The following is a 15,045-nucleotide window of genomic DNA, read 5'->3' on the forward strand; positions in this document are numbered from 1 at the left end:
CTTTTAGCCAACGGCTAAATTGGGGCCCAGCAGCCATGTAATTTTTTCAATGCAGCAGGCAGCATGCACATCATAAATTTAAAAAAAAACACCGCAAAAAACACCGTAATAAAGGAATCCACACTTCACTAAACTTACACAATATGGAAAGTTATAATCTTAACTTTCATCTAGTATCTAAAAAAACATCTTTAAACGTACCAAAAAGTAACTTTTCACCAACGAGGCAGAGGGGCTTGGAGTGATAAACCGGAAGTTCGGAAGTGGCACCCCCCCCCCCCAGTTGCCGCCATGTTGTACGCAAATGTGACCACTCGTCACGTGACCTCCCAAGAACCGTGACGTCACCGGTAAGATGGCAGCGCCCAGAGCTGGCGGATCCGCGTTTGTTCGGTGCGCGGTAGCCGTGATGTGCAGGTGCTTTCCGACGACTTCGGGCTTCTTCGAGCTCGCTGACGCAGGTATAATGTGAAAATACGGAGGAAAGAGACTCGATACCTTTTTTGCGCTAGATCGCTCTGGATAATCTGGATATTAACACCTATGAGACAGCATCAGCCGTATCGCCGTACTGGTGCTCGGATTCCCGGATGTGTTCGAGGATCGATAGAACTTTAAGTGCTTTTAGCATGAAGTTTTCACATTCTCTTAGCTTTATTTGAACGTTGGAATGTCTGAGAATCGACGCGAACTGTATGCGTCGGACGTAAGGCACAGGGAAATTTGTTTCAGCCCTAGTCAACTGCATAATCGCAGCAACTTTTAGCGAGGAAGCACCTGAGAGGTGAAAAATGTTGACCACCATCCCTTTCAACCTCTTCATTAGACTTTTTTTTTTCAAAAGCGCGGGCCGCCTATACCTTGTTTCACCATAACTTGGAGAAGGGCAACCTCTACAGCCCCCTCAACCCAATCGGAGAGACGGAGGAAAGGTGTGTGACAAATCTGTGCAGATGAGCACTGTGATGATATGTTGCCATGTGCCTGTCTCCAGTGTAAATACTGACTGACCGTCACTGTAGCCTTCGCTGTTTGCCAAATTGTGATGAAACGGATTACAGTAACAACTACTTTATTTACCCAAGGCCTTCATACTTTTGGCATTTGTTAGACAAGAATGTTATGTCAGCCATCACTGCGAACTTGGCTCAGTGCCCATTGGACTGAAATGCTCCATTAGCCTTCATCGTGAACTGGGGCCCATTCGTGTGCTCTACGCCGAAAAAAATTGGTGACAGATGTGTTGCTTGATAGGGTTTTGCAAAGGGTCTATTGTGTCATACGTATAGGAAATGTCCCGCTATATAACAATGCATCCATACTATTAAACTAGATGCTCAGAGGTGTGCTTGTTGTTGCAGTCAAAAAGTTGCAGCAACAATTATTTCTTACGAGTATAATATTTATCTTCGGTAGCTGGGCCCGGTTTTTGCTCATTAATGTTCGTGTGTTTTGATGTTATCATGTGTGTAGCTCTTTAGTGTCCTCTCTGCAATGCCTACAGAGACCCTTGGAGGGAATAAATTAATAAACAACATTTTCACATCACTGGAGTTGGTTTTCGGATGCGCCACATATTCAGGAGAAGTGAAACGAGTGCAGCCACTTCCAACCAGTCTGCCAGTCTGGCATGTCCCATCAATTAATATTGAGGGGTCAGAAATGCGGGTGTCCTCAAAAGGTCCAGCATGTGCGGTTAACATAATTCTTTGTGTAGAGACTCTGAAGTCGTAAAGGTGAGCGGAAATATGTTTATGTGGTTAGTGTGTCAAATATGTTTATTTCGACTTAATTACATAAATATTGATTCTTAGAAAATGGTTCCATAACGAGTTCTTTCTGCGACAGTCTCGTGTCAGGCGTTCAGTCGTAATACCTGTGCTCTTTGTCCTCGGATGACGTTCCTGGCACGTCGGTGTTCGGTTTCGTCGAGTGGCAACTTTGACCGACAGATGCTGTCTTGTAATCATACGTCATGTACGGCCACTGACATTTGATGCACTGAAGCTGCAGGGCTGGCTTCTTATCTGCAAATTTTCCTGGTAGTCCTCTGCGTCAATGCAGCAAGCTCGGGCGTGTACTGCTTACGTGACTGTGCCTTTTGCTGTAGTGTTGACTTGATGGCTCGCAACAATGTTTGTTTGCTACCCAAGCCATTTCACTTCCATTTCGTAATGGCGATTTTTTCTGCATCCCGCGACCACTGCAACTTGTGTTAGTCTCATATGGCAAAGTGAAGTCGGGTGTTGCGTGGTGTCGACTTTTGAGTACAACCAACCATGCTATTTCTTCAAGTCACTCAGCGGCATTCTCCGTCAAAGTTGGAAATCGTGTGCTTCATTGCGTGGACACAAATAATTAGTGTCACCAAATTATTAGGTATTGTCCTTGGACGACACCCAACACCAGATCAACTGTCCTTGCATTGCCGCTCACCTGCTTTGTCGTGCTCACCTCCCGTCGAGGTGATGGGGATCAGGAGCTTCGGTTTAATGTCAGCACAAGGGGTACAGGCCGCCGAAGATAATCCTCAATGTCCCGCGGACGATCCTCGAGACGTGGTCGAAGGTCGTTCGGCACAAACTCTTGCATGCCAATTAACTGGTACTGGGCACCTCCAGGCTGCTAGACATGGTCGGCCTCATGCAGTGAAAACAGAGTGGTTTTCGGTCGACCATTCACAGCACCTCTGTTTTCCTCGGTGTACTTTGTTCAGCGAGAACCTACACTGGTTCTTTCTGATGTCTGGAATGCTTCGGCGTTTGTGTGTCTCGTTGAATTGGCATTGAATACTAACAGGTAGTCGGTGATGGAAGTCGTGACTTTCTGGCATAAGTCGCCCTCGGTTCGTCAGATGCCGCTTTGCTCGAAGAAGTCTTCAGTTCAAATGCCTGTCGAACTTGTTCCGAAACAATCTCGGCAATCAAAATAAGAGCTGGGCAACTGATGGCAGAAAGTAGCTTACTGATCTCCTCCCGGACATCAATGTGGATCATGTTGCGGATCCCTGGGAGTCTGGCGTCGAAGTTGCAGCTGGATGACTCGAGTGTCGAGATGCTGTGGAGTTGTTGATAGTGACAGGCTCGAGGCTGCAGTGTACATTCAATGTTGGAAGCCTCGGTGATATGAACCCTTAAACTGCTGTGGTGGGGTTGCGGACAAGGCTGCCGAAGGTGCTGTCCCTCACATGAGGGGCATGGGATTCTTAGCTTCTCGTCTTCTGTAGCACCAGGGTTGGCGTGGGTGCTCGATCAAGCGCAAAACATCCTCCACGAAGGCCGCGACGCTCTTGTTGGGGCCGTGTCCTAAACAGAAAGTAGGAATTCGGATTTCTCTCGTTAATGTTGGCTGATGAACGTGTACTTCAATCGATCTTGCAAATTTCCCCTGACCTTGAGGAGGATTCGTGGTTTTCAAGCCAGTGCCTGACAGTTTCTTCCACGAGAAGTATAGGTTTTGCAGCAGCTGGTTGTGGTGTCCACCCACTGTGGCGGGCAACACGGTCATATTGTTTGATCCAGCCCTCGACGTCTTCATATACCATGCGTGGAAGGGCGTCGGAGTGTGAAGTGCGGCGGGCATACAAACAATGGTGGGAGTGGACGCGGTTCGCTCCTACAGGTTTGTCATTGTTGGCTTAGTCAGCTTCGGTTCTTCTGACAAAAGACCGAATTCCGGTGGTTCCTGCTGGTAGCAGCGACCGACTCGGATTTCAGGTTCTTTGTGGTGTATTTTCGAGGTTCGTCCTTGTGGTACTTGCTCGTCTTGCGGTCTTTCTGCTCAGCTCGAGATAGGACTTGGTTCACCGCTCGCCGGGGGTTTAAGACGCGCGATAGTCCGCCACCCGTGTCCCGTTATCGGGCAACTCGACTGAGGAGCCGCTAAGGTGCACACAGAGTGAAGGGCTATCAGTAAAGTACCCAGCACCTCCACCAGAACATACGATGACAGCTTAGTATGGCCTGGAACTTTCCAGAATAGTAAATATTGATAGAAAATATGACTGGAGAAAGCATTCGTGACAATATAACAAAACTGACAGAAGAGAGACTACCCTGACCATTAAAAAAACTGCCTTGCTTTAGTGGCATTCTGGCTGAATAAATTCTCTTCCTCGGGGTTTGGCGACTGCCGTGGGCGAACTGAACTGCAATGGATGTGGAACCACTTTTCTGGTAATGAGCCGCTGCAGACTGTCGTCGCAAAGCGGCGTGAACGGGTGGACTGGGTAAGCAACACGCGCAATGAAATGTCCATACGGCTTGCAATTTGCGTAACGAGTGTTGATGAAACTTTTGTGTCGACGAAGCGTGCCACGGACCAGCGGAATCAATACCAACTGCAACACCTGTGCTCCGTGAAAGCGCACGTCTACGCCGGAACAATTTCGGAAGCAGCACAGCATCACCTAAAGCATGCCACGGGAACTACCAGCTTTAAGACAGCTATCCGGTGCACCGCACAACCAAAGTAAGCCTTCGGTCATTTGAACGAAGCTGCACCACGATTGCCCACTGCCAAGCACGACTCACGCAATTTCCGTCGCTAAACTGTGTATCCGAATATATTGCACACGCTTCACTGCAGACCTCGGTGATTCCGATGGTCAACGAGAGCACAGAAACGTCGCCTTAAAATTTATCCTAGCGGTATCCGAATCAATCCGAGGTACGAGCAACGTAGGGCCGATTGTCTTTTTGTGGCAATATCCCCGTCGTCACCAGCGAAATGCACACTGTTCCTCCTTATTTTCACGTCAAACCTGCGTCAGACACCACGCTAAACACTGAAGTCGCTTTCGACTGGCCTCATATGACGGCTTCGGCGTCTGCAATCAACTCGCCGAGACGAACGACAACCAACAAAGCATCCGACAAGCTTCGGCCCAGCTGGGGCCAGCCATCTTTCCTGTGACGTCACGGATTTGGTTTGGTCATGTGACGAGTGGTCAGATTTGCGTGCAATGGCAGCCGCCTTATGGGGGTCACTTTCGAGTGCAGACCGGAACCCCGGTTTATCGCTCTAAGCCCCTCTACTTCGTTGCTTTTCACTTTCATTTTGCTAGGTATATTATTCCAAATCAAGGCACCGTTAAACTCCACTAGTCTTTGTTCGTAGGTATTGAGACATGATGGTAAATTAATCAGATCACTTGTTGCAGCCTTTGCGTGTCGTGTTGGAGATTTAAACCAACTTAGGGAATGTGGGTCGTTGGAATATGTTATTTTATAAACTGTTTGGGTAATTTTTATATTGTATACAGATGTAATATCAAGAATAAAAAATCGGCTTTATTCGGTGACTAGGAACGACCTTTCTGTGAATACTACTACTACTACTACTACTAATAATAATAATAATAATATTTAATAACTAATTCTTAGAGCCAGGATCAAGTTTCAGGTCTTCTCAGAGCCTCAGGGGCTTGCGGGACTAGACCCAGCAGTAGCTCAGCAAGCATATTAAAAATGTTCACATTCTCACGTACACACACTCACACACAGACACGCACAAACACGAATCACACACCGATGATATCTTCTCCTCAAGGCGCAGGCTCAAATTTCTGTCGGTCTTGAAATGAGCGGGAAAACACAGCCTCATCAGAAAAGGAATCGCACAGATACGGACATGCACAGTAGCTCGAGAATACAATAAAAACCGTAGTCGTGTCGGAAGCAGGAGCGAACTGCCAAAGGCTGGCTTACTTCCTCAAAAAAAAGAAAAAGACGCATGCAGATTTTTACAAAATCGTTTTTCTTACGAAAAAAAGAAGCTTTTTATATTTTTCAGGGAGACAAAATATAAAAAATATGCGCAGTCACAGCTACTCTTAAAATTACATAAACGATTACTTTCATAAAAAAAATGCTTTTCATGTTCTTTTTATAATTTTTATCAAGAAAAAATACATGTCACTGTTTCAGCATATCAGAGAACATGCTTCTCATGCGTTTTTTCAACGTTTTGTTTTGGTTAATGGAAAGCAGTGGTTCTGGAGGATCATTAAAAAATTTCGGGACATAAATTGTGCGCAGACCTTCACCATAGTGAGTTCTCACCCTAGGAGTGACGAAACTTGGAACAGATCTGAGTTCACAAGATAGGGTAGACGCGAGTTTGAAATCACTTTCCCAGAAATGCCGCCAAAGAAGAGTTTGAAGGAAAAACGAGTAAAAAGACGGCAACTCAAGTGAAGCGAAGAGGTTGCCGTTGGGTGAAAAGTCGCTGTTGTATGTGACACTTTTTAGAATTCCTTTTAAAACTCGGTCAATTCTTAAATGCCAGGATAGTGAACAATTGAAAAAGACAGTTATGCCGTACCTTATTAGGCTGTAAGCTAAGGCGTGCATTATGTTCCTCCTAACTGACACTGGTATAAAACCTTTAATGTGGTACATCATGCACGACACGCTCCTCAACCGTTGACATACGTAAGACATGTGAGTGTTCCACGTAAGATCACAATCAAAGTGAAGACCTGAGGATTTTACTGAGCTAACATATTCGACAGGTCTACAATTACAACCTGGACAACTGGAGTTGTGAAGGAATAGTGGAAAAGTAAAACTGACATTTTTTAAAAGGTTACGGAAGCAGATCAGTTTTGTTTTCGAAGCATTTACACGTAGCTTGTTTGCCGAAAACCAGTCAATAATTTTAGTTGCATCTGCTTGAAGCATTTTCATTGCACGCTGGTAGACTAGGTGCCGGGAAAACAAAAGAGTGTCGTCCGCATATTGAAAAATCGTTGAATTTGTCGTTACGACAAAAATATCATTTACGTAGAGGTTGCATAATAGTAATAATAATTATAATAATAATAATAATAATAATTATAATAATAATACATACATACATACATACATACATACATATATACATTTTATTGACTCAGTGGGACTATTAAAGAGGGATATGTTTGCTGGCACATCAATGCCAGCGAAGGGCTTGTGGGATGACACCCTAAAAAAATAAGAAAAGTCCACTGAAGTGATATGGTAAAGGCATTGCCTTCAAAATGAGAACTGAGAGGTAATAAAACTTTCCCCACCCCCCTTCCCCGCCCCAACCCCCTTCCCCCCCCTCCCCCTTTCCCGATTGTAGCACAGAGTACGAATTACGAAAAAAAATACAGCATACGAAAGCAATGTACAAATGAATGTAACAACGAAAATAGAATTAACACTTACAGACGCGAGTCCCAAATAAAGTGTAACACAATGCACGGAGACCGAAAAATAAAATAGAAAAAGAAGAGGAAACATTTCGAATCTGCGGTAGCTATAGCAACCAGCACCATCAGGATCGTCATAAACGCACACGGAGCAGGCACTAAATACTATCAAGGTTAAGACACTTGAGTTCTTCTTTTAGAGTTTTCAGTGATGGGATATCATAAATATAGTCCGGGAGGGCGTTGAAGACACGTCGCACATAAGATTCGCGCGAGCATTTACCATACCGGGTTCAACAACGTGGCACTACAAATCGAGGAGAGCTGCGTAATGTGCGGGACGAATGTAGCGGTGTCTTGTAATCACTGCTCCCAAAATTGCGAAGGAGTACGGTCTCAATAAAAAGTGAGCGGAAATTCGGCAGTTGAAGGCTTTCAAAAATGTCGGCAGTGGCAGAAAGAGGCGTACTGTAGAGGATGTTCTTCAGTATGCCTCTCAAAAAAGTGTTAAGTTTTGCCTGCCAGCGACCTGAACAGATACCAAACACTGTGATTCCGTACAGTAGCACACTGTAGGCAAGCGCGTGGACTAACAAAAACCGAACATTGACGGGCATAAACATCCGTGTGTTATAAAGCATTCAAGATATAGTTTGTAGTTTACCGCATAAGTAGGACATATGAGTGTTCCAGGACATGTCGAAATCAAAATAAGCACCCAAATATTTCACGTTGTTAATAATAATAATAATAATAATAATAATAATAATAATAATAATAATAATAATCAATCAATCAATCAATCAATCTTTATTATACAGTGCCCAGGAACAACCCTGAGGTCTTGGTGCTGGTACACTGGTGGATAAAAAAAAACAAAAAAACACTATACACATCTCCGCAGAAAATAAGATACATTTTTAGCATAATACTAGACAGTGCACAAGTAATTAGTACAATGAAATAAAAACGAGGCAGTAACAGTAGAGACGGAACACAAGACCGAAGGACAACAAGTGCACCACCAGAAAACACGACATGGAGATGACGACATTCAGACATAACAGAGCAATTCAACAATGCTCATCCTGCACAGGCAAGTTTTTAATAGAAAGGACAAACGTCCTGTAGCAAGGGTTGAAAATATCAAGTTTTTCAGAGTAATGATTCAAACGCTGAGCCATTCTCACAATTGGGTTTACCGGACTAAACGTTTTAGAAACATAAAAAGATGACAGAAGACGAGTAGGCACACGTGGGACCCTAAGGCACAGTTCAGATAACAGGCTCGGAGAATTGATGAGTCCATGCAGCGTTTTAAACAAAAATAGTAAGTCCGCGTTCTCCCGACGCCGGTGCAAGCTAAGCAAACCAACACGCTCTAACGCAGACTCATAAGTTAATCAGTGAACATCCTCCTTTATGTAGCGATGTTTAAAGATAGAAACAAACTTTTTTTGCACACGCTCGATCTCCAAGGAGTGACTTTTAGAAATTCCATTCCAAACAACTGAGGCATACTCTAACTGTGACCTGGATAGCCAGCAGTATAACGTGATAAAAGCCGTCGGGTTTTTGAACTCCCTGGTTAAGCGAGAGGCAATACCCAACATTCTTAAAGACGAGTTAACCAGCCTACCAACGTGATCAGAGAAACGCAACCCAGAATCAACAATGACTCCGAGAGCTTTCATTACACTTACTCGAGACAAAGTCTCTCCTTGAATATTATATGCAAAAGAGATATTGTGAGTCTTCCGAGAGAGCGTCATGACCTTGGTTTTGGACGGGTTCAAGAAAAGGTCATTTTCAGAGCACCATCGGTAGAAAGAAGATGCATCTTCCTGGAGCTTAGCACAATCACGTTCAGTAACTATTTCTCGATAAATTTTTATATCGTCAGCATATTGCAGGAATGAAGAATTTAAAACAGCAAAAGAGACGTCATTTACGAAAATTGTGAACAGAAGGGGTCCTAAAACAGATCCCTGAGGAACGCCAGAGCGAGTCCTGTACAACGAAGAGTTCATGTTGTTAACCCGGACATATGCCTCTCTCTCTGACAAGTAGCTTTTTAACCAGTCATGTACTGAGCCACATACTCCATAGGAGGAAAGTTTGGATAAAAGAATAATGTGATTGACTACGTCAAAAGCCTTGCTTAAGTCAAAGTAGACAACGTCTAACTGACCTCTGTTACATATTACACGAGATGCAGCAGACATAAAGCTAACAAGATTGGTAGTTGTTGATCTGCCGCTCATAAAACCATGCTGATTGGGAATTGCTAAGTTTCGAAATTTGAAAGACAGGAATTGATGAACTACCATTTCAAAGAGCTTAGAAAATGGAGAGAGAAGAGAAATAGGTCTATAGTTACAAATATCACCTTTTTTTCCCGACTTTAAGACTGGAACAACAGCAGCGACTTTCCACGTTTCAGGAAAGGTTCCCAACCTTAACGAGTTGTTAAATATAGAGCACAGTACCGGCGTGAATATGTCGTGATACGTTTTGAGAATCGCAGAGGGAATGCCGTCGGGCCCTACTGACAATGTTGCTCTCATTTTCTTAATACAGGATCGTACGGACTCCTCATCAACATTAATGCAACTTAACAAGTCACCAAACCCATCTAAGTGAGGCAGCGCAGGTGCAGAACGCTGCGTACTATCCCTGTAGATGGACCTAAAATGCTCAGCAAATAACTCAGGAACGGACTTCAAATCGCTCTCGTGATTATCCAGGACAATCTTCGACTCGATATGCCTCCCAGAACGTGAATTAATGTACCTCCAGAATTTCTTCGGATTATTGACAAGATCTGATTCCACTGAGCAACGATGAGCCTGGCGGTCGCGATCCAGGACCGTCTTGCATTGCTTTCTGCAGTTCTTGAATTCTACTTCCCACCTTAAAAGGCCACTTTTCTTAAACTTCCTGTGAAAGAAGTCCTTTCTTTTCAGTAGTGTTTTTAGCTCACTGGAAAAGCAGTTAGGAAAGCGAGATTTAGTAACTGTCCTTAACGGAATAAAAGTATCCATGGCCTTCCGAACAGTTTGCGTGAAGAGCATGACCTGGTCATTCACATCAGGCGACTCCAAGATCAATGCCCAATCAAAACTCGTGAGGTAATGATGCATCCCGACATAGTCCCCTGCCGACAGATTATATGAGGTGTGCGGCGGGGAATCACCAGAATTACCACGAACAGAGGAGTTCTCGAAAGAAAGTACTATATCAAGTGCAGGATGATATGTATCCTGAGGAACTAATGGCAGTTCACCCCGTGCTACACGCACGCTGTCCATATTTGAGAAGCATAAATCTAGAGCATTAAATTGGTGATTCAGAACATTATTGTGTTGTTTGAGATTTAGGAAAGAAGAAAAGTTTAAGAGCTGGGTGCCTTTCTGCCTGCAGTAAAAGTTGTCCGTAAAAACATCAAGCTGCGGCCAGTTGACTCCAGGAGCATTAATATCCCCCAAGATTAAGACTTCGCATCCCTGTAAGTCATTCACTGTATCCTCTATGCCAACAAGACAACTATAAAATTCATCTGGCGGTGTCTGGGGAGGGAGGTAAAATAAACCGATTAAAACGCGTACTCCCTTTGCAGCCTCAATCTCGACCCATACGCTCTCGGGAAATTTCTCTGTCTTCGCGTCTCCTAGAGCGGTAGCGCCTGTCGACTGCGACCAACACTCCACCTCCCGTTCTGCTCCGCGGGGTAGAATCACGATCGCGACGGTGCACCTCAAAACAAGGAGGGAAGTAATCGGAGGAGCCGATGCTAGAACACAACCATGTTTCAGTTAAACAAAATATAGAGCAATTTGATAAGGTAACATTAGAGAAAAAGCAATCGGCTTTTGTACGCAGGCCGCGAACGTTTTGGTAAAATAAATCAATGTGACTCATCCTTGGTCTATCCAACGTTCAAAGGGGAGGCGGCTGCCTCGGATGCATGGAGCAGGTCTTCGCGAAGGGCGCCTCGAAAAGCCTTAAAGAGGCATGATTTGGGCCACACGGTAGGATCAGAAAGCCTTTCGAAGTCTTTTGCAGCCACAGACACGTGGAAGGAGGCGTAGGAGTCGTAGCGCGTCTTCAGTTTCCGGCACTCCACTTCCTCAACTCCGACGGAAGAGAGATGAGAACTGATGTCTTCGCAGCTGGTGTCCGGGTTCAGCTTGGTGACGAACAGGGCTCTTCGTCGAGTTGATGGAGGGGCAACAATCAACTTGCAGGTTTCCGACGCCCCGATAAGCGCCGGGGTCCTAGCTTTTGGTGGTGCAGAGTTGATGCCACTGGGAGGGATGTCGTCTTTCGGCGGAGCATTATTCTGGCCATCCGAAGGGAGGGTTGCCGCCACAATTTTCGTAGGAGAAGCTTGGGGGAGAGAGCTGTGTAGAGCGGCAGCATAATACCCCTGCCAGACGGGCACCTAAAAGGACCTTTACGCCAAAGGCCTTCAGGATTTTCAAATGACCTTTACGTTCTGCCGTGCCAGACGGCACAAGTAAATGTCATTTAGAGGATGTTTACAGCGATTGAACTCCCGCAGCTCGTTCAAACGCATAAAGCACGTTCACGCCTGAAAGATAATATTTCCGCGATATAAATATATTTTTAAAGTTTTTCTAAAGCAAACAAAATATTAGAAAAAACAAAATGACGAGTTTAGTCGAGTGATTACAACAATGTCTGCTTTATGCCCATGCACAGTGGTTTTTTGGCAATTAGCGGCAACCCTGAGCGTCGCCCGCTCGCTCGGAGGGGCGTTGCCAGGTTCCCTTGCTCGGTCCTGTTGCTCAGTGCGCGCACTCCTTCCCGTTCTTTACGCTTTTGCCCTGTTCAGTTCGGCGTCGTGCTCGCGCTCGAGTTTCAACGCAGTTGCCCCAGTTTGTTCCTTCGATGGATCTTCCTCCCGATGTTGATCCGGCTACGATGGACCCTGCGTCTCGTGTCGCGTTCCTGGTGTGCCTGCGCAACCACCATGAAAGTGGTTTAGCATCGCTGAATAGTTCTTTGTCGTCGATCACGGAGGCTTTGACGTCGATCAGCTCCGACGTTCAGTCTGCCCGACGAGAAGCTGATTTCCTCGAGGAAAGGCTTCTTGCAAACAGCCTGGTCATCGCTGCAGCGACAGCAGGAGAAACGACCATGCCGCGGAGCGTCCAAGCGTACTTTCGGGGTGAACGATGGTTTGAGGAGACGCTACCGAACCTGCCGGAGAGCCACTTCAAGCAGGCTTTCCGGGTGATGCCGGCGACCTTTCGGTACATCGTGGACGTTTGTCGGCCCCACATGGAGCGCCAGGTCACCCCTATGCGCCCCACTATATCGGTCGAGAAACGAGTTGGAGCTGCGCTCTACAAGCTGTGTTCCAGCGCGGAAGACAGGACCGTCGCCCACTTGTTCGGCCTGGGGCGGTCAATGGTCAACGATAATTACAAAGAGTTCTGCCACATCGTCGTTTCCGAGCTGGAGCGCGACTGGCTCAAGATGATGACCGCCGCCGAACTCCCCGACCACGTCCGCGAGTTCCAGGCTGCCCTGGAATTTCCGCAGGGCATAGCCGCGCTGGACGGCTGCCACTTCCCCGTGTCGCCACCTAAGGTCAACGCCAGCGACTACTACAACTACAAGGGCTGGTAAGTACACTAATTAAAACAAAACAAAACAAAAATAGCTGCGTTTAATGGATTTCAGTAGAGTAGATTGTTGGGCTAGTTCGTTTTGGAACTTGGAATACATTTTAGCGCTCAAAGCACAAGGACACAAAGACGAGAATCGCACTGTGGCGTCCGATTCTCGTCTTTGTGTCATGTTTTCAGCGCTAAAATGTATTCCGCGTTTAATGAGGTGGAAATGACGAAACATTACCGAAACACGAGATGCTAGCAGGTGATTGTTAGCTTGTCATTTTCAATAATGTGCCGTGCTAGCTCTGATAATGTGTAAAAATTTTCTTTTTGAATCTACAGCTTTAGGAAAACCCGAAGCCTCACGTATTATGTGTGAAAAACTGACGCATGCATTGTATTTTTTTCTCCAGGTACAGCATCATTCTCCTGGCCCTTGTAGACCACCGGTACCGGTTCCGGTACGTCAACGTGGGGACGCCAGGGCGGTGCCACGACGCGCATGTCTTTCGGAGGTCGGCACTGGCCAAAATTCTGGAAGGGCCAACGTTTACAACACCAATGGTCACCATCAACGGGACTGCCGTGCCGCCACTGGTTCTCTGCGACCAAGCCTTTCCTCTGACGTGCAACATGCTGAAGCCATACGCACGCAAGAATGTCGCGGGACAGTCTCCGCAGGAGAAGTTCAACCGGCAACTGTCGTCTGCACGTAGGGTCGTGGAGAACGCCTTCGGCAGGATCAAGGCACGGTTCCGCTTCATCATGAAGCGGCTGGAGTGCGACGTGGACAACGCCCGCTTCGTTATACGGGCTTGCTGCACGTTGAATAGCATCTGCGAGCACTTCAACGACGGCGTGGAGTCCCAGTGGCTCACCGAAGTTGGCACGGAGGCCCGCCTCTACGAGCAGCCAGTCTGCAACACGGATGCCGTGGCAGGCAATGGTTCGAGTGTCCGGGACTCCATTGCTGCCTACCTTCACCAGCACTAGAGTGAAGAGCGAAGCAAAGGCCCTTTCGAGTTCCACCGGAACGAAGGCCCTTTTGAGGACCAGCAGAGCAAAGACCCCTTCACCACCACAGAAGAAAAGGCCCTTTTGAGCCCCAGCAAAGGCCCTTCTCAGGGCCAAACAAATTTGGCTTTAAAGCTGACTTCTTTCGATGCCTCCTCCCGTTGTCTCAAATGAAGTTAAACCGCAGTATTTATTTGAACATTTCAACCATTTTTCAGTTTTTATCTTTTTTTTTTATGTCTGAATGAAGATGGTAGAGGTGTGCACGTTTCAACTTTGATGCCCCATCTGGCAGGGTGGCACGAGACACGGTTTGGGCACAAGTTCCAGGCCGAAGGCTTCTCAAAAGAGAGTTGAAACTTTCTTTTGAGTCACTAACATAGTACTTGTGTCCACTCTGCATTCCTGTCTGGCCTATCAGTACTAGATGTGGAACTTGCTAGGTACTATTGGTGAGGAGATCAAGGCCTGCGTGTTTGCTCCTCTAAACATAATCAATAGTAGATCCCTTTAGCACCCTTTAGGTAGCCCGGATGAGCACCATCGTCTGCTCCATTGCCTGCTTCAGTGGTCATGCTCAGAACGAGCTCACATTAACAAGCTGCTAAGACCGGCAACCAATGGTGTCGCGAGAAATTACATTAGTAGGCTGCTAATACAGGCAATCTTGTAGTTGTCTTCACATTGCAAATAACTGTGGAAGCTCTCTATCGCACTCTGCAGTCGCGCACACACAGCTGTGGCCGCCAGCGAACGAGACGTAGTTGCGACGTGACCCATACTCTCGTCAAGCTTCGGGCTGTTTGCCGCTTGGGGCGGGTCAGGGATCTACTAACCAAAGGTCATGCGAAGGCCTTGTCTTCTAAGTGGTATTGCTCCAACTTATTTGTTGTCCCCACACCTCGGTGTTTACCCGACACGTCTGTGGACATGCCCATAGGCCTTGTGGTCATGTTCGCCTCATTTTCTGCAATAGAGCGCAGGGTAGTGTAACATACAAATACTAACACGAAACAGTCACGTTTATCGTTGGTGCCGGATCTCTCCCGAAAGCAGTTGTCGGAGAATGCGAGCTTGACCCACTTCGGCTTTTGTGCCGAGCTGGGCATATGCACCTTGCATGCTGCATTCTTCATGCAGGCCGGAGTAGAAACAAAAGAGCCCCTCGTTCCCCGCAAGCAACCGAACACAAACTCCAGCCAAACGCTG

The 15,045-nt window shown here is 46.4% G+C and overlaps 1 protein-coding gene across 1 annotated transcript; it reads left to right on the top strand.

Moving 5' to 3' along the window:
* Positions 1-11,982: 11,982 nt before the first annotated feature.
* LOC115315064 lies at positions 11,983-13,898 on the top strand. The gene is made up of 2 exons (XM_029974290.4): positions 11,983-12,831; positions 13,236-13,898. Exons 1-2 carry the CDS (start codon positions 12,092-12,094, stop codon positions 13,813-13,815), a joined length of 1,320 nt encoding a protein of 439 aa, XP_029830150.2. The 5' UTR covers positions 11,983-12,091; the 3' UTR covers positions 13,816-13,898.
* The last annotated feature ends 1,147 nt before the right edge of the window (positions 13,899-15,045 follow it).

The sequence above is a fragment of the Ixodes scapularis genome, unplaced genomic scaffold, assembly GCF_016920785.2.
Source record: "Ixodes scapularis isolate PalLabHiFi unplaced genomic scaffold, ASM1692078v2 PGA_scaffold3__209_contigs__length_174095766, whole genome shotgun sequence".
Classification (NCBI taxonomy): Eukaryota; Metazoa; Arthropoda; class Arachnida; order Ixodida; family Ixodidae; genus Ixodes; species Ixodes scapularis.